The sequence below is a fragment of the Phocoena phocoena genome, chromosome 2 (assembly GCF_963924675.1).
Source record: "Phocoena phocoena chromosome 2, mPhoPho1.1, whole genome shotgun sequence".
Lineage (NCBI taxonomy): Eukaryota > Metazoa > Chordata > Mammalia > Artiodactyla > Phocoenidae > Phocoena > Phocoena phocoena.
Window position 1 is genome coordinate 14316028 of NC_089220.1, and position 25818 is coordinate 14341845.

Sequence of the window (25818 nt, forward strand, 5' to 3'; positions counted from 1 at the left end):
GGGGGGCGGAGCTGCAGGAAGGTTTCTCTTGTGCCTTCAACTTTTTTTTTTTAGGTTCTGGAGACGATCACATTTAGATCACAGTGAGCGGTGCTGCTTGATTGGACTGTGTGTGTGTGTGTGTGTGTGTGTGTGTGTGTGTGTGTGTGTGTGTTGCTTTCTTGCTGGTTAAAAGTAAGAAAGTTTAGGGTCACTGTATAACTTAAGGTAAAGTGGTCGATCAGCTGGGAGCCCCGGTGCCGATCTCCTTAGCACCTCATCCCAGGATTTGAGAGTCTCAGATGTATGTCTTCTCTCCTATAAAAGCCATTTTTAAAACTTTTTATTTTATATTGGAGTAGGTTGATTAACAATGTTGTGCTGGTTTCAGGTGTACAGCAAAGTGGTTCAGTTATACATATACATGTGTCTATTCTTTTTCTAATTCTTTTCCCATTTAGGTTATTACAGAGTATTGGGCAGAGTTCCCTGTGAAGAACCAAATATTTAACTGATCTAACAGAAAATGATGATGCTGGAGGCCTATGCTTTTTTTTTTTTTTTTTTTAATTTTTGTTGGAGTATAGTTGATTTAGTGAGAGCCACAAATCTGAGTTTAAGGTTGATTTTGAATGTCCAGTTTCTTATGACATCTCTTCTCTAGCTGGAGCCTAGGTATAATTTCAGCACATCGGGTGGGGTGCACTGGGGTTTACGTGCTTTGAAATACGTTGAGGGAAATGCAAAGGAAATGAAAGGAAGTCGACCTGCTGATAGGAGAAGGACTGAGGAGTGGTGGACTCGGGTTCCTCCAGATCCCAGAGTCAAAAAAAGCCATGCAATAGGGACCTCAGAATACCTTTCTCAGACATTTTAGACTGGCTGTGATTCATCTTTCAGAAGCCACATTCTTGACACTTGGGGATGGAGACAGAAAGGAGAAAAGATGGGAGGACAGTTAAGTGTCACAGCCGGGCTCCTGGCAGCCTGTGAGCAGAGAGGGGCACACCCGCCCGACGCACGTGAGGCGCACTGCCAGTGCTGAGGACTGAGAAACGCCGGCTTTGGCCGAGGCGGCGTTCAGTGGCAGCTCATTTGAGAACGAGCTCCAGGATTCAGAAGAAGAGCCTAGTCTGCACACCAGAAGTCTTGCGAGGTTCAGAAAATAGCTCAGGGAAAACCGTTTAATGCTGAGGGACAGCTCCGTCCGTGAGACTGTCTTTGAAGCGAATACAGCTCATTAACCAGGAAGATGTTTTCAGGGGTGAGTGCAGAGTTAGGGAGAGCTACAAAAAGCATAATAGGCTGAAAGAATTCCCCCATGTCCTGACCCCGTTAGGTCCTGTGCCTCAGAGATAATTAGTAAGAAGGTGCCGTTGCGGTGAGATGGGATGGTGGAAGGATGAACATGGTGATGACGGTGATGAAGAGCTTATATAATGGGCCAGCCACTGAGGTAGCAATTTGTGTACTTTGTCTTGTTTAATCTTCACAGTGATCCTCTGAGGTATGTTTATGCCTACTTTACAGGTGAGGAAACTGAGGCACAGAAAGGGTAAGGCACTTGCCCAAAGCCACAGAGCTAGCGGTGGGGCAAGACTTTGAGTGGAGGCCATGTGGCCCCATGACTTGTAACCATGCAGGAGGCTTCTTCCCTGAAGCTTAAATGAGACAAGAGGGTCAAAAGAACCCAGTCTCCAGTAGGTGCTCAGTGAGGGCTGGCTTCCTTTCTCTGTTTCCTTTCATGCCAGGTGCGCCCCTGGTGCTTAGAGGTTCTAGGCACTTGGGCAGAGGACTCTGGGCAAAAGAAAAAGTGGGGCTGCATTTCTCCTTTGACTGGCAGGTGATTCTGTGGCCGTACTAGAGGCCAGGGCAATGCATGCTCCATGACTCTCATCCGCCCTCTTCACTTTCCAGGGCTCCCTAGTCTTTGTCCAGGATTTTAGGTGGTTCCGGTGTTTTTGCCAAAATGGTGACTCTGACATGATTTGTTCAAGGAGAACGGAAGCACCGTGAGAGCAGTGGTTGCTCTTCCGGCTAAGTCTGTGACCAGAAAGATGGTCAAGGTCTTCCAATACGGTCTGGTTTTGTCTTTACCCATTCTTATGGGCTTTCATCTTACCTGGACTGGAGACAGCACAGGCCACCCCAGGATTGCTCTGGGAATGTTGAGCATGTTGATGATGAGGGGATTGATGACTGACGTGTATTTTCAAAATAGCAATGCCTGTATTAATTCAGTTGAATCTCTAAATACTCTGATAAATACCATTTGTCTCCTTCTTACTTAAGTAGCTTGTCAGGGGACACAGGCAGTAAAGGACACGAATGGGAAACACCAGAGTCTGGCTCTCAGCCACTATGCTGCAGACCACTTCCTTGCTCAAAACCCTTTAATGGTTTTCCCAATATCCATGGGATGAAGTCCAAAGGCATCTCATTCCTGCTAGGATTATGTGCTTTATCAAAATTACTTTTTAGTTCATGTGCACATTGTGATTTTTATCACTTCTAGGCCTGGTTTGCGCCTTTGAATCCCAACTTCGATGGCACTTCCTACAGGAAGGCTTCCCAGATAGCTTTTTTGGGGGGTTCGGTGTCTCCATCTTTCATGCCTGTAGGCCCCCTGCCCTAGCACTCGCCATAGTATATTTTCATTGCCTCTTCAGTTTTCTGTCTGTCCCACTTCACTGTGGGGACCCTGTGTCCCCTTCGTCTCATACATTGGCAGGTAGTTGGTAGTTTAATCCATTAATTGATACAATCTGTATATGGGACTGTAATAATTTTTACTGGTGAGAATTATAACCATGGTATAAATTTTAAATATTTAAGTTTTTTTGGGAGGGTACCATTCTATGAGATTTGCTTGCTGTTCTAGATGAGATCCCTAGTGACTGGTATATTAAATAGTATTATCAGAATTAAACTGAACCTGTGGTCATCTGACCATTTTGAGGAGAGTACCCTACAGCAAAATAATTGAAAAACCCTTTCCCACGATCCCCCAAACAGAGACAAACCAAAAACACCTCTCTTTTCAAGCAACCTGAAGCATCTGTCTACAAACTGCATAGTTCTACTGGTTTTTACATATGTCTGTCCACAGAAGCTATTGGTATTTTCTTCTAGAAGTTGCATAGTTTTAGTGCTTACGTTTAGGTCTATGATCCATTTCTAATTAATTTTTCTAACGGTATGAGGTTAGGACCGAGGTTCATTTTTTTCCAAATGGATCTCTGATTGTTCTCTCTTTTCCCCCATTGTGTTGTCTGCATATTTTTTGTCAAAAAAATCAGTTGACCACACACATGAGTCTGTTTCTGGACTCTATTTTGTTCCATTGATCTATATTTCTGCACTTACACCAATACCACACTGTCTTGTAGCTTTATAGGAATAATTCAGGTAAATATAAATTCTAGACACTCTTCTAGAGCTCTAGAAAACTCATCAGCTGGGCAAACTATGATAATTAGCTGCAATATCACATCATAACAGGTTTCATGCTTTTAAGATACCTGGTGAGTCCCCTGCCTCAGATGATCTGAAATCAGGCTGATAGTATGGGATGGGTAGGAATTCCTGATCTAGTTCAGACTACCTTCATAATTAAATATGGGAAGAGACAGGGGATTCTGGAACCCTGACTGCAGTAGTAGTACTGACTTCAGGCACTGGTTTCAATTTTGTCTCCCATCCCACCTTTTATAAAACCTAGTAACTAGGGCCTTACACAAACCTGGATGAGAAAGGGCAAAAAAATATTAGCAGGAGCTACAGAATGCCCAAGGAATCGGTCTATAACTTAATCCCATATTCCAGAGTGGACATTCATCCTACGTGAAAGACCTGACTAAAGGTTCAGAATATTTAAGTAAATGTGCTTTTAGAGACCTGAAAATGATAGGAGTAAAAAGTATATGCTGTGTATTTTGGGAAAAGTAGTTATTCTACACAAATAATATCAGTTTTTAAAACGTAATATGCAGAGTGGTTTTTATTTTTGAAGGTATGATTTTCTAGAGTCTTTTTGGTAAGGTGTTTGTTTGAGAAAGCACAATTTGTCCACCTTGCCCCCGGATGAGACTGTGCCAGGGACTGCATGAACACAGCCAGAGCTCTGGGGACTCTTTCGGATGCTGGCAGCGGAAGGGGTCTTAGAGAACACCGTTCAAAGAGGGACACAGAGATTCCGTGAGCTTGCGTGAAGTCCCACCAGAAGAACTAAGATTAAAACCCGGGTGTACAAGCCCTGTGTCAGTGTGCTCACACAGGATGCATGCCTGGCCCCGTATACACACACATGGAGGAGTGTTGATGGTGCAGTAAGAATATTAGCTTGAACCAGAAGAAACTGCTGTTTGGGAGGTCAAAAAAGATCGAATATCAGGGATTTCCTATGGTTCCCCTCTTCTGAACATCCTCAGATTCATGTAAGGCCGCCGTGAGTTTATTTGCAGCATGGGCAGTATCTGATGGTCACTGGCGTGAAAGGTTGGCTTAGGATTAATCCAGGGATGATTGTATATAGGAGACCATGGGATGATGAGAGAGCTCTCAGGAGATTTGCTTAGAGGAAGCTTCTGGGAACGAGGAAGGCGGCCCTCCGGAGCGGGCTGTGTGATTCTGAGGCAGGAGCCAGATCCACGCCACTGACAACCCTTCACTCCCAACAGAGACGGTTGTGAGGATGATGAGATGATGTTGTGAGCGCTGAGGTGCTGAGTAGTTTGTAAAACCAGCTCTGCTGTTCTTTTGGCTGTCTTTTTCCCTTGTTGGATTAAGGACGCTTAGAAAGATGTTCCCAGTTCTGACCATGAACAGCGAAGCATGAGGAAATGCTTTTGTTTGGTCATCTGCTGTCAGGTGGTGTCAGGTTCTTAAGATCTTTTTAGGGTCTGACTAGAGATAAAAGATTATATTTAATAAATGCAAGAAAATAATATTTGAAGCCCACTTTTTAAAACTCATCTTTTTTTTTTTTTTTCCCACCAAGGCATCAATAATAAGCTATTGGTCTGACTTGGCTGACTAGATCCCTTTCTTGAGGTGTGGTATCTTTCTCTCTTTCTGTCTCGCTCTCATGGTATTTTTTTCTGTATCTATCTCCATGTGTGTGTGTGTGTGTGTGTGTGTGTGTCTGTGTGTGTGTGTGTGTCTGTGTGTGTGTGTGTCTGTGTGTGTTTCTCTGTCTCTGCTTGCTCTATGTACCTATGACTATCTCTTTCTCCCTTCTCTCTTTCTCCCTTCTCTCTCTCTCTCTCTCTGTCTCTCTCTCTCTCGTTCTCTGGTGTATCCAAAATTTCTGACTCAGAGCAGAAATCATCACAGTTGGATTCATGTGTGGTGTCTTTTCCCTTTTTGCTCTTTCAGTTCCTCCAGGAGTGATACAAAACGGAACGCGGGTTCTGAGCCGAGGCCTGTTTCCCGGAGTCCGGCCGTTGCCAATCACTCCCATTGGAATGACAGCAGCCGTGAGGTAAGGGAGAAGCTTGCTGGGCAAAGCCCACCTGAGGAGTGGGAAGGACATTGTGTGTCCCACGGGGCTACTCGAGGGGATGGAGAAGACCAGCCTCAAGTAGTAAAGACAGAAATAGTACGGGTGTTCAAAAAAGTTAAAGTAGCTCCCAGGGACCCCAATCCAAGTGCCAACTTCTCCTTCTTGAGCCATCAAATTATCCTGGTCTCTTTGCAGATTAAATGAAGACAGATGAAACTAAGTTGCTTTATTCTAAAAAGGTGAGGTAAGGTGAACAGAAGGAAATGGTGGGCAAGTTAGTCATTAGATTCTAGGCTAGCTGGTCGACCTCTAGACCTAGCCCTGTCACTTCCCAGTCCTTTGACTTTGGGTGGATGTCTGACCTCTCTGGGCCTCAGTTCCCTCATCCACGATATCCTCTAGTCCTGGGAAGGGTTGCAATGAAACTCACATGCAAAAAATTATGTGTGAAAAGTGCTTTGGTAAGTGATGTATAAATACCAGGTGGCATCAGTCCCCTGCTTCTGAGAATCCAGTCAGTTGCCAAACCACATGAACTCTTCCTTGGGAAATTTCTTTCCTCCATCCTTCTCACCTCCTCTGCCAGCCCCAGAGTAGGGTCTGTCGCTAGCTTGGAAGCCTCGCACGCACCAGTTTGAATGCCTTCCTCCTATTCCTTGCTGCTTCTCTGCCCACCCTCGCCCATCCATCAACCATCGCCAGACTGATTTCCTAAAATGTGCCTCTCCAGCTGTCTGCAAAAGCATCCTCCTTGGCTCCCACCACATCACCCTGATGTCCCCCTGGTCCTCCCATCTCCTTGAGCCAAATTTGTTCTCCACATACATCCAGTGTTTGCCCATCTTATTCATACAGTTTCCTCTCTGTCGATTCCCCTCAGACTCCATATACAAGGCAGCATATCCTTCATGGCCCATCACAAAAATGATTCCTTCACAAAGCTTTTCTGCACAGGCCTCTGGGCCAACATCAGATTAATTTCTCTTTTCTTGGAACCCATAAGCCCATGCTTTGGTTGTGACCCTTTGATGAGTGACCCTATGTGTGTGTGTGTCCCTCCGTCCTCTGTGGTTTGCTTGCTGAGGACAGGGGCTGGGTCTCACTCACTTGCCTGATGTCTCATTGCATGTTGCACAGCTACTTGTTTAGAAAAGGTCTGCCATGCTGAGCTGCATCCCTTCACAGCATCACCTTCTAGCTTCTTTCCTGCACTTTTGGGCCAAGTTCACACCTAATGGCGATTTTGCTTTCATAGTGTTTCATGTCCCAAAGGAAACCATCCCAGGAAGTCTGTTAACTGGGCCCTGAGGGACACGTAAGGTCAGGCTCCCTGATGTGAATCAACCATGTGGAGATTCTCCACTCACTTGTGTCTTTTAATCCTCCCAGCAGACCAACTACTTTTGCCAGGATGGAAGTCCTTAATCTTCAGGGCAGGCGCTGGCATTTGGAACCTGCTAAGGAGGAAAGTTGGTAGGAATTAGAATAGTCATAGAATGATAAAAACCACTTATCATTTCTGTTAACCAGACATGGTGATACTTTCCAAAAGTGTATGGGAAGGTTCTTTTTCTTGTACTTCTCCCATATTTTTCTTAGATATCCTGAGATGAGTAATTGAATTCATAACTGGTAAGCCTCTTCCATGAAGCCAATATATCCATGCCTTGGCCTCACATTATGAGAGAGATATTCTGTTTTCCGTTCTTTCTTAAAATTGTTTCTGCCTAACCTCCTAGTTTGCCTTTTTGGTTGAGAAGACTTTGGGACCGTAGACTGTTCTTACGGGGAGTAACAATCTACTTTTCTGAGCGGATGCTAGGTACAGACTTCCAGTTTGTCGTCTTCAGCATCTTTTCAGTGCCTTTGAAAGCAAACGAAGCTCTCCATGTGGCTCCAGCCATTCCCTCAGAGAAGGGAAGAGCCAGGCAGAGCGAAGAGAGGCCTGAGACCGGGCTGGCCTTCAGCAGGAGCTGCTCCTAATTTTAATTTCTAATTTTAATTATTACCCTCATGGCATATATAATTGCAAAAATTTACTGATTAGCCTCTAGAAGCATTATGTAAAATATAATTTTTTTTAACGGGTTATGTTCTGGTTAGAAGATAACATAGCACTACAGCAAAACAATGATGTCTTCTTTCTGGTAAAAAAGAGTCGCTACTCATCCAGTCCAGCCAGTGCCTCACCTAGGCTCCTTCCACGGTAAAAGGCCACAGACGGGTTCAGGGCTAGACCTATGCATCAGTCAGATCCAGTTGGGAGACAGAAGCCTCACTAGGTACTCGAATAGAGAGACTTCAAAATAAAGAACCATTAACCAGGTAGAAAGTTATTAACCAGGCAACTGGAAGGGTAACAGAGAACTCAGGGTATCACGGAGGAAACAGTTGTAGGAAGTAGCCACATCCTCTCGGGTGAGGTTGGAATGACTGCCTCTCAAAGCTGGACCTCAGACCTCAGAGGAGGGGCTGGGGCTGGGATCCAGACCTCTTAGGAGGTACCACTGAGCTGGGCTGGAATCTCTGAGCTCAGAGGAGGGACCCGTGGAAGGACCAGAGGTATCTCTGAGGAGAAAGCTCCTGCTGGGGCGCGTACCTCTCAGGGAACGTGAAGAAGTTGGGTCTCCAGTATTGGAAGAATCACAAACTGGATTCAGCAGCTACTATAGGAATGAACTGGCGCTGCAGAGGGGAAGAGGCATTGCTGGGGTGACGCAGGAACAGGAAGCACACAGGAAGGAGTGTGTCCCCTCTTCCTCCACCCCCTTCCCAGTCTCTTGAAGGCAGAGCCAGGAGTGCTGCAGAAATGTGGCTTGCCCCAGCCCAGCCTGCCCCAGCTTACGAAACAGTACAGTAGTCTGGGGTTGGGGCTGAGCGACAATAGCTCATAACGTCTGTCCCCCTACAAAAGCACTCATAGTCGAAGAGTGACCTTCCTCGACGTCACAGGAGGTTTAAGCAGAACCATTTCAGTGAAATGTACAACCGCAGTTTGCAGAAACTAGACAAGTTCCCACTTGCATAAATAGAGATAAAGAAAACCATTGTGCATTAGCAGTCCATTATCCAAATACCAATTCTGCACTTTCCACCTCAGTTTAAGAGACGTTAGGGAGAGGAATGTCGCAGGCTCTGGAAGATCAGGGACCCTTGCTTATAATACCTTTGCCCTCTTTATGGCCCAAATAGGAGGCAGTGCGACACTTTCAGGAAAAACGAATATAAACATAGCTAGGTGGGTATTTGCGGGAGACTGTGTAAAACCCATTAAGAAGTGTTTGGAGGGGAGGGGGGGATCTTGTTTTGCTTTTTCACATTCATTGCAATTGCAATTGTTTTAAATTTGGCCATTTGTCAGGTGAACCTAAATTCAACTAAGGTTATAGGGAAAACAGTCCAGCAGAGAATAGAACAACAGCAAACGTCGTCCGCCAGACCACGTGGCAGTGACCAAGGGTCCCTGGGGGTGTTCACATGTTTACAGGGGTTGCTGTCCCCATCAGTTCAGCTGGGGCTGGCAGGAGGGCCAGAAAGTCATTAGCACCCCCTGAAGACCTGCTTCCTACCCTGCTTTGTGTGACAGGTTTTCTGTGTGATTCTAAGCAACTTCTCCTTAAGTGAAAATATTTGTCTTTCAGGGATTTTTTTTTCCTCCACTGAGTGGCAAAGGCCATGTTTGTTTGTCTTAACTCTGAAACTGTTATTGACATAGATGAAGTGTTACTTTTATTAGCTGATCATTACACAGCTTGTATTTGCTGGGTTCCTTTGCATATAATTATGATGTGTAATCTCCTTGTAAGAGTATCTGTCAATAGCATAATTGACTTTACAGTGTTGACTTTTTACTCAATAACCTCAGGGATCGGCCCATCCTTCGACATCGGAAACCTGCTTATTTTTAAATTTGCTTGGGCAGAGTGCTCAAGACACGTTTTCCTCAAAATAACTGCTCCCACGTCTCATAGTTTTATGCCCGTGTCTTCTGCTGCTTCTCCAGTGAAATTTCTTGCAGAGAATACACTGAATGGGGCAAACAATTCTAGTCCAAGAAGAACTGTTTCTGGAACTCTTGGGAAATGGGAGCATAAGACTTCTTACATTCATAGAATTATGGGCTGCTTCCCAGGTACAGGCCATAGCACTCTCCTGGGTCTGAGCCACCTTGTTTTCGACTCTTAAGGCCTTTTGACCCCAAGTGACCTCTCAGGTGGCAGAGAAAAATTAAATGTCCAGGGCTTGCCAGAGGATTGAGAGAGAACTGGTGGAAGGGCCATCCTTCGTATGTCAAGAGAGCCCAGAAATTGCATGCATGAACTTGGGAACCAAGTTTCCTGGGTCCATGGCCTGCAGCTGTGTGACCTTGGGCCAGGTGTACCTGGGCTTCTCACGAGAAAACCAGCACCTGCCTCATGAGTTATTAGGATTAACACACAGTTACATGCCTGGCGCACAGTAAACATTATACAGGTGTTCAATAAATAAATAATTAGGAAAACAAACAACCCTATTCATAAATGGGAAAGGACTTGAACAGACTTATGTCCAAAGAAGATACACAAGTAATCAATAAGCACATAGAAAAATGCTCAACATCACTAATCATTAGGGAAATGCAAATCAAAACTACAGTGAGATACCACTTAACGCCCATTAGGATGGCACTGTCAAGAAAACAGGAAATAACAAGTGTTGCCAAGGGTGTGGAAAAATTGGAACCCTTGAGCACTGTTGGTAGGGTTGTAAAATGGTGAAGCCACTGTGGAAAACAGGATGGCAGTCCTCCAAAAATTAAAAATAGTAACTAACATATGATCCCTGAATTCCACTCCTGGGTATACACCCAAAAGAATTGAAAGCAGGTTCTCAAAGAAGTATTTGTACATCCATGTTCATAGCAGCATTATTCACACAGTAGCTAAAACGTGTAAGCAACTCAAGAGTCCATCAGCAGATGAGCAAACAAGCAAAATGTGGTGTATATATATATATATACACACAATAGAATATTCAGCCTTAAGATGGAAGGAAGTTCTCATACATGCTACAATATGGGTGAACCTTGAGGACATTTATGTTGAGTGAAATAAGACACTCACAAAGACGAATACTGTATGATTCCACTTATATGAGGTACCTAGAGTAGTCTGATTCATAGAGAACGTAGAATGGTAGTTGCCAGTAACTATGGAGAGAGGGAATGGGGAGGTAAATTGTGTAATGGGGACAGAGTTACAATTTTACGAGATGCAGGGTTCTGGAGATGAATGGTGGGGATGCCTACACAATGTTATGAGTGTGTTTAGTGCCACTGAAATGTATGCTTCAAAAGGGTTAAGATGGTAAGGTTTTTTGTTTGTGTATTTTATCACAAACTTTTAAAAAGGAAAAAAAGTGAAATGAGTAATGGGGAGAGCCTTATGGATTCATCCAACCTGCCCTCCACAGACCTCCCCAGGCCCCCTTTCTGGGTACCTGAAGCTCAGTCCCAACCCCCAGAAAAGGCTTTAGGTTGGGCTTCTGTGCCACCTTGAGGACAGTGCACATTTGTGGCAAAGCCATGGTTTTGAGGAGTCGCGACAGTAGTCTAAACCATAGCATGTTGTAAAATTATAAGGAAGCTCCATTTGATCACCACCTAAGGCTGCTTAATTTTATTTGGATCTCTAAGAACCTCAAGTGAATACTGTCCTTCCCGTGGAACAGGAAGCAAGTCAGAAATAAATGGTTCTATACATACAAAAGATTAATATGTAAGGTCCTGTCCATATAGAGTCACCGGGAAAACCTGTGTATCAGCTTTAGATCTACTCCTTGTCATTCTCTTTGTCTTTCCCTTGGAGAAGGTGTTTGTCACGGGAGTTTAGGAATCCTGCAACCTTCAGTTTTAAGATAGGGTGGGGACCAGTTATACAACTGGAGGGAAAGTTTGCCACTGATCTCTTTCTTTTGTATTGTATTTTGTTTTGTTTTTTAAAAACCAAGTACCTGTCAGATTTTATCTTCTGAAACCATGGTCTTTGAAGGCAATTCTAAAACTCAGTACGAGGTTATGCTTAGTGGTGGGAAGGAGAGGAGGAAATATTACTAAAGGGAGCGGTTAAAGGGAAAAGGAAAAAACAGTACCAGGAGGGCAAAGGATGCACAAGAGTTCCTACTCGGCTGCCGGCTCGGCTTTTTGTCTTGACTTCTGTCTCTTCTGGTCCAGAAATCTAAACAATGACCGGCAAGTTCCCTGCGTAAAATTTGATCAGCGTTCTGGAGCTGCTCCTCGTGTTTCAAATCAATGGCGTTGGTTTGAAAGTCCAGGCGGCTTTTCCTATTGTATCTAAAAATCATCTGCTCTCCCGGTATGCAGAACTGCGCCAAATACAAAACGGTTCATAGAGGAGAGTTTTAGGATCATTCCTGTTGTGTTCTGCGATCTAGTACAGAGAGGGAGTCACATTTACCTCAGTCTTTTAAGGGGACGATTTGCAGCTCATGGGAGAAAACGGTGCTCCTTCCTGCCCCCGCCCTGGAGGTGACCACTGAGACAGAAGTCCTGGAGTTGTTGAACCCATATGCTTCCTGGCAAGGGCTACCCAGCTGGAGCAAGCATCAGAGGCCCCTGTACCCATTATCTGAAAGATAACCATAATCCCAAGTTTTGTATTTACTATTCCTAGGTTTCTAAAAGTATTTTTGATATCTGTAAATACTGTATTTAGTTTTGCTTGGTTTTGAGTTTTATATAACTAGAATGATACTATGTCTTCTTTCCAACTTGCTCTTTTTATTCATTATTAAGTTTATTTGGTTTGCTGCATATAGTTGTAACTGATGATGATTTTCATGGCTGTATAATATTCCACTCCATGGCTATACCACAATTCTTTTTAAGACATTTGAATTGTTTATAGTTCTTTGCTGTTACAAGCAAAGCTGCTATGGAAATTCCCGTACGTGGCTCCAGTTTCATTTAAGATGCATGTCCGGGTGTGGGAATTGTTGGTTTGTAAGGTATGAACATGCTCAGCTTCACCAGGTGATGACAGGTTGTTTTCTAAAGTGCTTGTGTCCATTTACACTCCTACCAGCAGAGTATGGTACTTCCCGTTCCTCTTCATCTTCACAGACATTCGGAATTGTCATACTTTGCAGTTTCAACCAATCTAGTGAATATGTGACGGTATCTCATCACATTTTAATTTCCATTTCCCTTCTTACTAAAGATATTGCACAGTTCTTCATATATTTAATTGGCTGCTTGAATGTGCTCTTTGATGGATTGCCTGCTCAACATTTTTATTCATTTTTCTATCAGGTTGTTTCTCTTTTTCTTATCTTTGTAGGAGTTCTTTGTATATTCTGGATATTAATCCTTTATTGACTATATATGTTACTAATAACTTTTCTAAGTTTGTGGATGGTCATTTCACGGTCCATAATAATGTCTTTTGATGAACAGAAGCTCTTAATTTTCATGCTTAGTAATCATTTTGTAATGAAATCTAGTGTCTTTATAAAGTCCCTGTTCCAATATCATATGGTCTTCTATAGGTTTTTTCTAAAAGATTTTAAAAGTTTTTCCTACTCATTTAAATCTATAATCCATCTGGAGTTAATTATTTGTATACTGATTTTTTTCCAGCAACCTTGCTAAATAAAATAAACCACCTTAGTAACTTTAATAATTTATCTGTAGATTCTTCTATGTATAACATTATATCTTATATAAATAATGGTGTGGATTTTTCTAATTCTTATGTCTTTTATTTTTCCTGTCCTATTGCAGTTAGGACCTCTGAGTAAAAGTAATGGTAATAGACATCTTTATATTGTGTCTTATTTTAAAGGGAGCTATGTTATTGATGAACAAATGATAGAATGTTCGTTATAGGTTTTTTTAGGAAATATACTTTATCATAACAAAAAAAATTCCCTTTTTGGCTTGCTGTGATACTTTATCATAAATGATTGTTGAATTTCATCAACGAAATGTTTACATCATTAAGGATAACTATAAATTTTTTCTCTCATTGTTTCTTTTTTTTATTTTTTTGGTTTTTTTGCGGTACGCGGACCTCTCACTGCTGTGGCCTCTCCTGTTGCAGAGCACAGGCTCCGGACGCCCAGGCTCAGCGGCCATGGCTCACGGGCCCAGCCGCTCCGCGGCACGTGGGATCTTCCCGGACCAGGGCACTAACCCGTGTCCCCTGCATCGGCAGGCAGACTCTCAACCACTGTGCCACCAGGGAAGTCGATCGACCCTCTCATTGTTTTTTACTTGGTGAATTACATTATAAATTCCCAATTTTGAGTAAAATCTGCATTTCTGATATGCTTATGACACATTATATTTTTTACATATTGCTAGTGTTGGTACGCTGACCTCTTAGGTATGAATTTTACATATTTGTCCATGTCCATGTTTCTCTTGTGCTATTTTTATCTAGTTTTCATGTCAGGATTACATTATTCTCATATAATGAGTTAAAGAGTATTCGCTATTAGATTCTCTGAGATTAGGTAAGATTGGAATTATCTATTGCTTAATGTTTGATGGAACTTACTTGCAAAACACTGTGGGGCTGGTGTTTTCTTTGTGGGGTGATTTTTAACTATTGATTTAATTTCTTTAATGATTATAGTATAACTTATTTTTTATTTCTTTTTAAATTCATTTTGGTAACTGTAGGGATTTGTCCATTTCACCTGTTTTCAAATATGTTGGCATAAGGTTGTATCTATTCTCTATTTCATTGATTTCTGCTACTTTATAATTTCCTTTCTTTCTTTGAGCTTATTCTTTTTTGTTGTTTGGTCTGGATTGGATACTTTTATTTTAAACTTTTCTTCTTTCTATATAAAAGTTTAAGGTTATAATTTCCTTCAAACTACTGCTTAGTTTCGTCTATAAGTTTTGATACCTTTTATTTTCATTATTGTTACGGGTTCAAAGTATTTTCTAATTTCCATTTTGATTCCTTCTTTGACCCATACATGTCTTTAGAATTGTGTCTTTAAATTTTCAAACCTAGTAGGAGATGGTTATTTCTTATTTTTGGTTGTAGTTACCTCTTCAACATTGATTATTAATTATAATACATTGTGGTCAGAAAATTGACCTGTAAGGTACTGCTTTTTTGATATTTGTGGAGACTTGCTATGTGGTCTAGTAGTGTATATCAGTTTTTATAAATATTTTGTGTGTGCTTCAAAATAATATACCTTCTCCATTATGAGCACATGTTCTGTGTATGTCCATTAGATCAAATCTACCTATTAACCATATCTGTGTGTGTGTTGGGAGGGGGGTGGTGGAGGGACAGAAGGAGGGAGGGAAGGAGATGTGGGTTTGATCATTTCTCCTTATAGCTCTTCCAATTTGGGGTGTATTTTGAAGCTATCTTATTGGAGGTCTCCATGTTTAGAACAGTTATATCTTCCTGGTGAATTGAACCTTTATGAATGTTTAATGACTCTCTTTATCTGTAATAATGATTTTTGCCTTAAAAATCTATCTTATCTGGTTTTAATGTAGCTACACCAGCATGGCACGATGTTTTTCCTCCTTTTACTTTTAACCTTTCTTAATCCTTATGTTTTCGGTTCATCTCTTATAAGCAGCATATGGCTTTTTAAAAAATCTGTGTTAATGATCTTTACCTTTTAATGAAGATTTTTAGCCCATTTTAAATGACATATTTGGATTTATTTCTACCATCTTAGTTTGCATTTGTTTGTCCCCCCTTTTCCAGATTCCTTTCTAACATTGTTTTAAATTGATCACGATTCTTCCACTCCTCCTTCCTTTTACCCCTCTTCTGATGGTTTAGAAATTATATATATTTTTCTCTTCTTTTAGTGTTGATCCTTGAACTTTTAACATGAATATTTTAAAATGTGTAGAGTTAATCAGTATCTTTAACCTCCTGATCAATACAAGGCCCCTGGAATGCTTTAACTTCTGTTCTCTCCACCTCCCAAATGATATGCTACATTTGTCTAGGACTTTAGTTCTATTTCAGTTTCTCTTTTGTTTGTTTTTTTTAAGTCAGTTGTTATTATAGTCAGCCCTCCGTATCCACAGATTCTGCATCCATAGATTCAATCAAAATATTTGGGAAAAAAAGAATTCCAGAAAGTTCCAAAAATGAAAATTTGTTTGCCCTGTGCACCAGCAACTATTTACATCGCATTTACATTGAATTAGGCATTATCAGTAATCTAGAGATGATTTACAGTATATGGGAAGATGTGCGTAGGTTATAAGCAAATACTATACCATTTTATATAAGGGACTTGAGCGTTTGCAGATTTGGGTACCTGTGGGGGTCCTGGAACCAAAACCCCACAGACACCAAGGGACGACTCTATTGTATTGTCTGCTCAATACCTGAATACATTTTCTTTGCTTATCATTTTTTTTTCTTGCATCTGAGACCTTTCTTCTTGTTTTTATTTTTCATTTTTATTTTACAGTGGAGTATAGTAGATTTACAATGTTGTTAATTTCAGGTGTACAGCAAAGTGATTCAGTTATACATACACATATATCTATTGTTTTTCAGATTCTTTCCCCATGTAGGTTATTACAGAGTACTGAGTAAAGTTCCCTATGCTATATAGCAGGTCCTTGTTGATTATCTATTTTATATATAGTAGTGTGTATATGTTAATCCCAGCCTCCTAATTTATCTCTCCCCTCCACCTTTCCTCTTTTGTAGCCATAAGTTTGTTTTCTAAGTCAGACCTTTCTTTTTGGATCATTTTCTTTTTTTTTCCTGAAAAATATTCTTAAGAAGTTCCTATAGATGAGTATCTGCTTTTAATTAAAGTCTTGAATTTTTGTCTGAAAATATATTTATTTTGCCTTCATTCTTAGACAATAGTATTATAGTTTGACAGGTTTTTTTTCTCTTTCACTTTGAGAATATTGTTCCACTTTCATCTGTGTCACTGGTTTTATCTTAATTGCTACTTCTCCTTAGGTAATGTGTTTCCTTTCTACTCCTTTTTTTTTCTTTGTATTGTCTGTGATGACTATGATGTATCTAGATATGCATTTCTTTTTATTTATCCTCCATGGGACTTGTTGGCTTTCTGAATCTGAAGATTGGCGACTTTCATCAAAACTGGAAAATTCTCAGCCATTTTCTATTCTGGGATTGGATCTTCCCCATTTTTCCTTTCACCCTTGAACTCCAGTTAGATTTATATTGGATCTTCTTACTGTGTGCCATATTACCCAATCTCTCTTCCGTATTTTCAATCTCTTCATCTCTCTCTGCTGCATTTTCTATCATATCTTTAGCTCCATCTTTCAATTCACCAATTTTTTTTACTTTTTTTGTTTTACAACTCAATTACATTGAGTTTTTTAATTTCAGGGATTATATTTTTTCAGCTCTAGAAATTCTATTTGATGCATTCCAAAACCTGTCTGCTTGGTTTTTAATAATCCAGTCTTTCTTTCTAATATTTGTCAATTCCTTCTTTTATTTTTTTATACATAGTTTACATTCTGTGCCTAATTATTGCAATATTTTCAGACTTTGCAGTTCAGATTCTATAGGATGTTTTTTCTGTTGTCTCTTTATGTTGGCGTATTTCTTTTGTGTTTAATGATTTTTTTTTTAATTGTGAACATATGTTCCTTAAAATCTTATCTGTGGGAATTCTTTGTGGCCTGTGTTTAAAGTATGTTCTTCCAAAAAGGGTTTGTATTTTCTTCTAGTAGGCACAATTGGGCACTTGAAACTAAATTTAGCTTAAGGTCTTTTGGTCCACACAGTAGAATTCTGGCCTCATACCCACAAGACTTCAGGCTTGTGGTTAAAAATTCTCAAGGGAGGCTTTTCTTGTCTCCAGTTCCATCTGGAGCTGAGGTCAAGGCTGCCTTTTATCCCCATTGTCTGCCTGTGAGGGGCAGTTATTTTTCCCTAGGATCTCATTGAAGGCGTCATCATTCAAGGGTCCTAGCTTTTTATGTGGCATTTTTACATTTATACGTTTCTAGTGGCCTGTTTGGTGATTTTAGGTTATGAGCTTCTACTTGAATGTTTGATTAAACTTGATATACAGGAATCCTGATGGCCTCAATGTGGCTTGCTTTCTTCAAGAGAGCATTTGCTTTTAAAATTTCTGCTGGTAGCCTGGGGACCAATGCATCCAAGGCCACTTTAACCCCCTCAAGGGGCCACAGAAACCCGGGGGCTGCCAAAATCAATCCTCCTGCCTCTCCCTCCCCCTAAGATTGGGCTCTTGTCCCAGGGCTAGAGGAGGCATTTGCTTCATGAAAACCCTGCCTTTCTTGGTTGTCTACTGCTCACGCTTCAGATTCTGTCCCGTTGTTTTTTAGATTTTCGTCTGTGTGTGTGTGAAGTTCTTTTGGTACGTGTGCATTTATGTAGAGCTCTAAGAGTACCCTTATTTTCCAGGGAACCCAACAATGGCTCAGAAATATGTTGCTGCCCTTTATCCAGTATCTTTTGTATCATAGTTAGAAGAATGCCTTCTAAATATCTCCTCTGCCAACTGGCTGGAAATGGAAGCTTCAGGTCATCTCTTGTCCTCTGTGTCTTTCTACCTACAGTCGGTTTTGGACAGAAGCACCGCACTTCGAGTGCTGCTTCTATAATCCCATTAATTGCACCTTCTTTTCACAGTTGGCAAAAGACCAGTATTCTCAAGTAAATCCCTAAGGAGTACAACTTCACCCTCAATGCTAGCTAGGTTTAAAACCACCAGCTCCAGAGAGAGAACCCTAGTACACAAGTGAAAGGCGGAGACAACACTGATGAGATCAATACTGATGATACGATAATGGAACAAATCATGAACCCGTAAAGAAACCCAGCAAAATGTCCATGTCTGATCAGAAGCTATCCCTTAACTTGTTAGTTGCAAGCGTTGCTCATTGTCGGCCTGAACTAATGTGATTTCTCACCTTTTATGTTCAGTACTTCCTGCCCACCCCCCCCCCGCCAATTTGACGAGAGAATGAATACCAGGTTTTTATTTGAGGTGAATAACATGTGGCTCTGTGGCATCCTGGTGGAATCAGGTGGCTTCAGTTTATGCTCGCATGTGCGTCGTGAGTACTGTTGCATAGAAACTCAGCTGAAACTGAAAGCTGGCAGGCATTTCAGATGTATTGAGTGTTCATTTTAATGAATGATTTTTAAGGAGGTGGTTAGAAATCCCCCTTCCAACATGTCCAGGTTGCCTGGTTTCTTCTTTTAAAGTAGTTGGTTCCCCGGAATGACAGCCCCTGCAGCAGGAGGTCTCTGACACCAAGTCAGTGCAGCCAGCATGTCCCACCATGAACAACATTGCATCGAGTGATTAATAATTGAAGGAGCTTGTCGCTTCCTGCTGAGCTTGTGTGTAATTTATGGATTATGAGCCCATGCTAAAATCTCAGGGAAAGCTAATTGTATCGATATCAAGTGTGAGAGAGATGTATTTATATTTTAATTCTGACTCCGTGAAGTTACGTCTGTGTACCTGTTTTCATCCAGAAATATTGTCAAATGGTAAGTTGTTTCCTGTCTTCATCACAGTAAGCTTGCTTCCTGGGGGGGACGGAGACATTTCAGTTTCCTGCCTGAGCCGTCTTTGAGATCTAGCAGGGCCACCTCGGATGAGTCACAGGGCTCCCTGAGTTTATTCTATTTGTCTGTCTGTGAAGTGGTTGTGTGGGGCCAGCGCTGCAAGGTGTGGGTTGTGGAATCCCTGTTGACGTGCAGTGTGTTTCCAGGAGGAACCAGAGACCCTGCACTGCCCAACCTTGAATTCATGAGCTAGGGAAGTGATTCGCTTCTCTCTTATCCTTCACTTCTATGATGCCTTTAAGAAGAAGGTCTCAGTGTGATTCTGGTGTGTCTTGAGTGCTTCTCTCATGCTTGCTTATATCCTTGGTTTTTTTTTTTAAGTATAGTTGATTCACAATGTTGTGTTAATTACTGCTGTACAGCAACGTGATTCGGTTATACTCATATATACATATTTTTAAATATTCTTTTCCATTATGGTTTATGCTTGCTTATATCCTTGAAAGAGAAAGAGAGAAAAAGAAGTTCTCAGGCTCAGAACATTCCCTCTTATGATAGCATGGCACTGAAATGTACCGTTGCTTTCATTCTGGTGTATTTCTCCCACTCCTCTACCCTGCACCCCAAACGTTTTACTTAAAAATATGTTTCACCTGTGGAAAAAAAAGAAAGAGAAGCACAATGAACACCATATATACCTTTCACCCAGATTCACTAAGAATTAGATTTTTGCAACACTTGCCTTTTTCTTACTCTTTTGCTCCCGGAATTCTCTCCCTCTCCTCTCCCGCTCCGTCTCCCTCTTCATACGTGCTCAGAGATGTATCAAATTCTGCTTAACTGTGGTAGTGAAGTGAATCATAAGGCCCATGTTGTTAAAAAAATAATAAGGATTCAGAACTGAATTGATTTTCTAAAAGCCAACCATAGCCCAGTCAACTCATCCAAGTATAGCTGGGTTCGTTCAGAACCCTTTTAGGTTAGTTCAGTAGACTAATTATTTGGGGATTTCACAAGAGTTAACCTGCAACAGCAGCAATCCTGAGAACCGTTGTACGGGACTTTCATTTTCATTCACTTTAATACCTCTTCATAGCTACCTGTACAATTTATTATATTTACCCAGTTTCATGTTTGGTAATACCTCACAGGAATCTTTCCCTGCCCACTTTTGTGCATCCAAGACACAGCCAAAAAACAGGAAGTCTGCAGAAAACGTATCGCAGAGACCATACCCCAAGGCACAGGGGCTGTCGGTACAGGCAAGCCCGTGAGGAATTTGTCTCCGAGCCTCTTCCCTCTTACTTTATGCTGCATTCCCGTCAGCCTGCTGACCTGGCCTAGAAAGAAAATGGGACTGCTTGGGGCAGCAGAGAGAGCTCTGGGCGGGCAGACAGCAAGAGAGGGGACCGTGTCAGAATTCTCAGGCACCCCTAAGAGCCGTCTTCTGTGCTTGGAACTTTTCATTTTATCGTCACATAGCCCCATAAGACAGATGAGGAGCCTGTAGAAGGTCTCACTAATAAACAGTGTTGGGATGTGAACCCCAAAGTCTGTCTGTCTTGAAAGGCAGGCTGTTTCTATAAGGACTTTGGGGAGGGGGTGTCGATCTGGGATCACAGAGTGCAAGACAGCTGCTGGGATCCTTCCGGAGCCTGCTAGGACTTTATCATACAGATGCACACGTTGTAACTGTCACGGTTTATTGTGATGATCTTAAGGCATCTGGCAAGGACGGAATTTTGATAACGGCCCTCATGAATTTTGCTGGTACACATTATGGGGGCGGGGGGTTCCTCACCACCAGCTTAAATTTTTTTTTTTTTTGGTCAGATAATCTAAAATTGAACATTGGGCTCTTTATTTTTTTTAATTTATTTATTTATTAATTTTTCATCTTTATTGGAGTATAATTGCTTTACAATGGTGTGTTAGTTTCTGCTTTATAACAAAGTGAATCAGTTATACATATACATATGTTCCCATATCTCTTCCCTCTTGCGTCTCCCTCCCTCCCACCCTCCCTATCCCACCCCTCCAGGCGGTCACAAAGCACGGAGCTGATCTCCCTGTGCTATGTGGCTGCTTCCCACTAGCTATCCACCTTACGTTTGGTAGTGTATAGATGTCCATGCCTCTCTCTCGCTTTGTCACAGCTTACCCTTCCCCCTCCCCGTATCCTCAAGCTCCACCAGCTTAAATTTAACGGAGCACCAGCAGGAAGGAGATGCCTGCTACACCGTTTACACCAAGGACTCGCCTCGCCTCTTCCTTTCTCTTTGGCCTGCAACAGGATCTCCCTGAGCCTCGAGGCCCACGGGGGTGGCAGGAGAGAAAGGGAAGGGGCTCCAGACTGACTCTCATTGGAGGGCCCACCCCATAGCCTTTCTGCCGGGGCCGCTTCCTCAGGGAGTGTCTGGGAAGACGTGCTGGTGGAGACCCACAGCCATCTCCCCAGACTTCCTACTCTCTGCCAAACAATCCCATCTGCTCCGACACTTGCTCGGTGTATCTGTTGTGGGTCCACTCCGTGCCTGGCACAGTGCTAGCCCCTGAGGACAGATCAATGACTGGGCCCTGCCTTGTGGTGCTAACTCTTTAACGGGAACCACCGACGCTGGACATCACCACACGATCACAGTGATGGTGGGAAGTGCTGTCTATGGAGGGAACGTAGGGTGCTTACAGTTGGGGCTGTGTAGGAAGGAAGAATGTGCCCATCTTCCCAAGATCTAGAAATATATTACCCGTGGATGAGTCTACAGGAAATGGGGCCAACATGGTACAGTGGAACATTCTCCTCCCTGCCCAAAACCTCCGGCCCTCCCATCCAAGGGCAGATGCCATGTCTTCCACAAACCTCCTTGTGCCCTCCCTCTGCCCCCTCCAGCTGTAAGTAACCCTCCCCACCTGTGCGTATTCATCTCTGATCACTGCCTCTTATGAACACCTTCTGTGTGCCAGGCACCATCAGAACTACAGCTACCGTGCAGACAGGATTGGTGCTCATTCCACAGAGTGTATGGCCGAACCAGGAATAAGCATCACCGTCCTTGCCGCTATGCCAGGCGCTGGTCCAGGTGCCGGCAGGCGTTCGCTCACATCCTCAGCCCAACAACCCCGTGAAGCAGGGGGCAGGTACTATACCCACTTTACCAGTAAGGAAGCACAATGGAGGTCAGTTCACTGCTCAGACATGTGGACACAATAACATGATCAGAGGTGTGATGGGTGCTGTCGGGTCCCGATGGGAATATATAGCAGGTGACCTAGTTGTAGGGAAATCAGAAAAGAGTGAGAGTCGGTCTGATGATATTACGAAGAGCTCAAGCTTAAGACTTTGCTTCTCATCCCAGCTCTGCTACTCATTAGCTGTGTGGCTTTAAGTAAATTACCAGACATCTCCAGACCTCACTTCCAGCATCCGTAAAATAAGGATGCTAATATAACCACTTTATAGAGTTAAACGCAATCATCCTTGCAGACACAGCAGGGCGCCTGGCAGGTGGTAAGTTTAGTAGATGGTAGCTTATTGCTGTCTCGTCTGTGATCTAACCATGACTTGCTTCTCTGTTCATCTGTGCACGTTCTTGTGACAGTCTGGATTTGATTCCACCTTGGATGCTCCCCCCGGCACCCTCCCTAAGGCCGTGCATTTATATTAGGTGTGCAGTGAATATTTGTGGAATGAATGAATGAGGGAAGGGACGCAGGAGTGAGTAGCTGTCACCACATGGCAGGTATCTCTTTTTCCTGAACATCAGATTTAGTCCTCCAACAAAAGGCTCCTACCAGAGCCGCTTTAGAACAGAGCGGGCTTTTTTCTCTGAAGTACCCAGCCAGCATCGCGCGGTGTTGATGGGTATGTGAAACCAAGCACAGCTTGGTTTTTATGGTTTAATAGAAGAGACGGCGCTTCCTCCGCTGTCACTTCAAAAGAGTTGTTTTGATGTCTCAGCTGTACAACCTGAGTGAAAATGTCAGTGATAGGAGGTAAGCAGGGAAGACGGAGGTGTCGGGATTTGGGACCCTGTCTTCAAAGCAGACCCACCTGTTGGGGCATCGCCGGATTGGATGTCAGAGCGTCTGCTGTGGCAACTCAGTGCGCTGCTGGGTGTCTCGTCACAGGGGTTTAATCCGTGTCCTCTCTTGTCTCCCCTTCCCCGCCCCTCTCCCCACCGCTGTCCCCGCCCCGCAGGAATGGCCTCACCAGCTGCCGGATGCGGACTGAGAGCGAGCCTTCGTGTGGCTCCCCGGTGGTCAGTGGAGACCCCAAGGAGGATCACAACTACAGCAGTGCCAAGTCCTCCAACGCCAGGAGCACCTCTCCCGCCAGCGACTCCGTCTCCTCCTCCTCGGCCGACGACCACTACGAGTTTGCCACCAAGGGGAGCCAGGAGGGTAGCGAGGGCAGCGAGGGCAGCTTCCAGAGCCACGAGAGCCACAGCGAGCCGGAGGAGGATGACAGGAAACGCAGCCCGAAGGAGGCCAAGGATGCTCTGGGGGACAGCGGCTACGCGTCCCAGCACAAGAAGCGCCAGCACCTCGCCAAGGCAAGGAAGGTCCCCAGCGACACGCTGCCCCTCAAAAAGAGACGCACGGAAAAGCCCCCCGAGAGCGATGACGAGGAGATGAAAGAGGCGGCGGGGTCACTCCTGCACTTGGCGGGGATTCGGTCCTGTTTGAATAACATCACCAATCGGACGGCAAAGGGGCAGAAAGAACAAAAGGAAACCACGAAAAATTAAAAACAAGTCACTGATTTGTTTTGAACTTACGGCCATTTGGTTTCAGCACGTCAGGAGATTTCTAATGATTTGTGGCAATATCAGCAATTTATTATTATTTTTTCTTTTCTTTTTTTTTTTTTGGTTTGGTTTTCTTTCTTTCTTTCTTTCTTTCTTTCTTTTTTTTAATTTGCCCCCCTCCTTTGTTTTGGACCCTTAAGAATTTTATGTTTAAAGGAGATTGAAGCCATAGAACTCATATTGACACTCAGCTGTTTTACAAAAGCTTTTCATTATCTGAAGACAAAACCGAAAAAGCCAAAATTACCATTGCTTCCTCCAGCTTGTCAGAAACCCGTGGCTGAATCCACAGGGACGGCAACGATAATGCCACGGGGATACACATCCGGCACTTAGAAGGCACGTGTGCAAAGTAACCATCGATCAGGCCCAACCTTTAGGTTTAAAAGGTCAGGATGCGCACCCAGTTGGGTTCGCTGAGTGAATGCCCATAAGGCAACTGAGGAGAAGGAAGGAGGAGACCCAAGCTCGAGGCGCTGGGCATCAAATTGTGCCAGAAAACCCTTGGCATTGCCCCAAGCGTGTGGTGCAGGGGTGGGTAGGCGGTCACCAGTCCTCTGTGCTTCTTAACCGTGAAGCCTAGTAGCATCTTCCGGGGTGGACACTGGACCATTCATGTTCAACAGGTGTCAGTGACTCATGAGAAGAAACTGGGTCAGTTTTTAGTGATGTTGCTAATCCTTGAATTCTGTTCTACATTAAATGAAGAGAAGGTTCCACAAGCCATAAGCCTGAAGGTTGGTCCTGCACACCCACGCGTGCACACACAGACACACACCACACACACACACACGAGAGAAAAAGAAAAAAACTGATGCAAAAAGCAAGCTATGTCTTCTTAACTGCCCAAGTGAAAATCAAGTTCCAAAAAATTACAGTAGCTGTTAACAAAGGAAATCATGGTACAAATCTTTTTCTGTCTGTCAAAACCATTTGATCCAAGTGAAAACAAGACAAAACAAAAAGCTACAGAACCTGCCATTAGTATTGTGGTGTATTTTTAAAAGATGAAAGGCACATTGATGGACAACTAAAGTAAAACATGGCAAAAAAGAAAGGAAAACAAATTCCTATACTGCCCTCAAAATGGAGTTTGCAATTAATGTCAGTCAAGGTTCATCTTTGCGAAAATCAATGATTTCCACATTCAGCCAGTGTAGCCAGCAGAAATTTCTGATCCACAATGCATGGAATTCCTTTGAAAAAAGACAAAAAAAAAGAAAAAAAAACACAAACTTTTTTTATTCAAAAATAAAGTTCTTGTAAGGTAAACAATGTATTTAGCATGAAGCATGAATTATTTTCATATAAATATAGAAAATAGAGAAAAGGCTATGCCTCTAATTTTTAAGCCCTTAGGCTTAGAGGTTCTTTTGGTTTTCTTCTTTTTTTTCCTTTTATTTTCCTTTCCTTTAATTTTTTTCGTTGTTTTTTTTTTCCCCCCTTTTTTCCAATTATTTTGCTTTTGTTTTTTGAAGCAGGTGTTTAAGGTTTAACCTTCTTCAGGGACAAATTCTGACTGTTGGGGAGCTTACTCTGCAATACAAAATCTCTTCATGTTCTGGTAGGGCCTGGATGGTGGAGCTCTGCACTGCCTTGTCTGCACTTCAGCCCCGACCCCCTCTGATTCTCTGTTGAAAAGTGTGTCCTTTCTCTTTGTCTGTACATGTTTACCATGACGCAATAATTTGAGGGCAAACTTAGTAGTGAGTGTGTATGATAGAATCAAGAGAATTATGGGACGCTGACTTGAGAAAACCATGACCATGATTTGGTTTCGAGGAAAAAGGCAGTGAATAATTATGCAAATTCACCAGGAGAAGGGGAAACACACTAATGGGCCTTATTGGATGAGGGTGTGAGTTAGGGTACACGTGAAGGAGGAAGTGACACGGGTGTTGGAAGGACCAGCCCCAGATGTTTTCCCGTGACGCCATCTCATGGTGGGAAGGAGGGGCTGGCCGTCTCTACCACCTGGGCACAC

At 42.9% G+C, this 25818-nt stretch overlaps 1 protein-coding gene across 2 annotated transcripts in view; it reads left to right on the forward strand.

Annotated features, from left to right (window-relative positions):
- The window catches only part of FOXN3 (forkhead box N3), a 296834-nt gene extending 271799 nt beyond the window's left edge, over positions 1-25035 (forward strand). For both annotated transcript variants that reach the window (XM_065872029.1, XM_065872030.1), the window contains 2 exons: positions 5356-5461; positions 23225-25035. In XM_065872029.1, coding sequence (XP_065728101.1) covers positions 5356-5461; positions 23225-23774 — 656 coding nt within the window. In that variant the 3' untranslated portion in view covers positions 23775-25035. The remainder of the gene's footprint in view (positions 1-5355; positions 5462-23224) is intronic.
- The last annotated feature ends 783 nt before the right edge of the window (positions 25036-25818 follow it).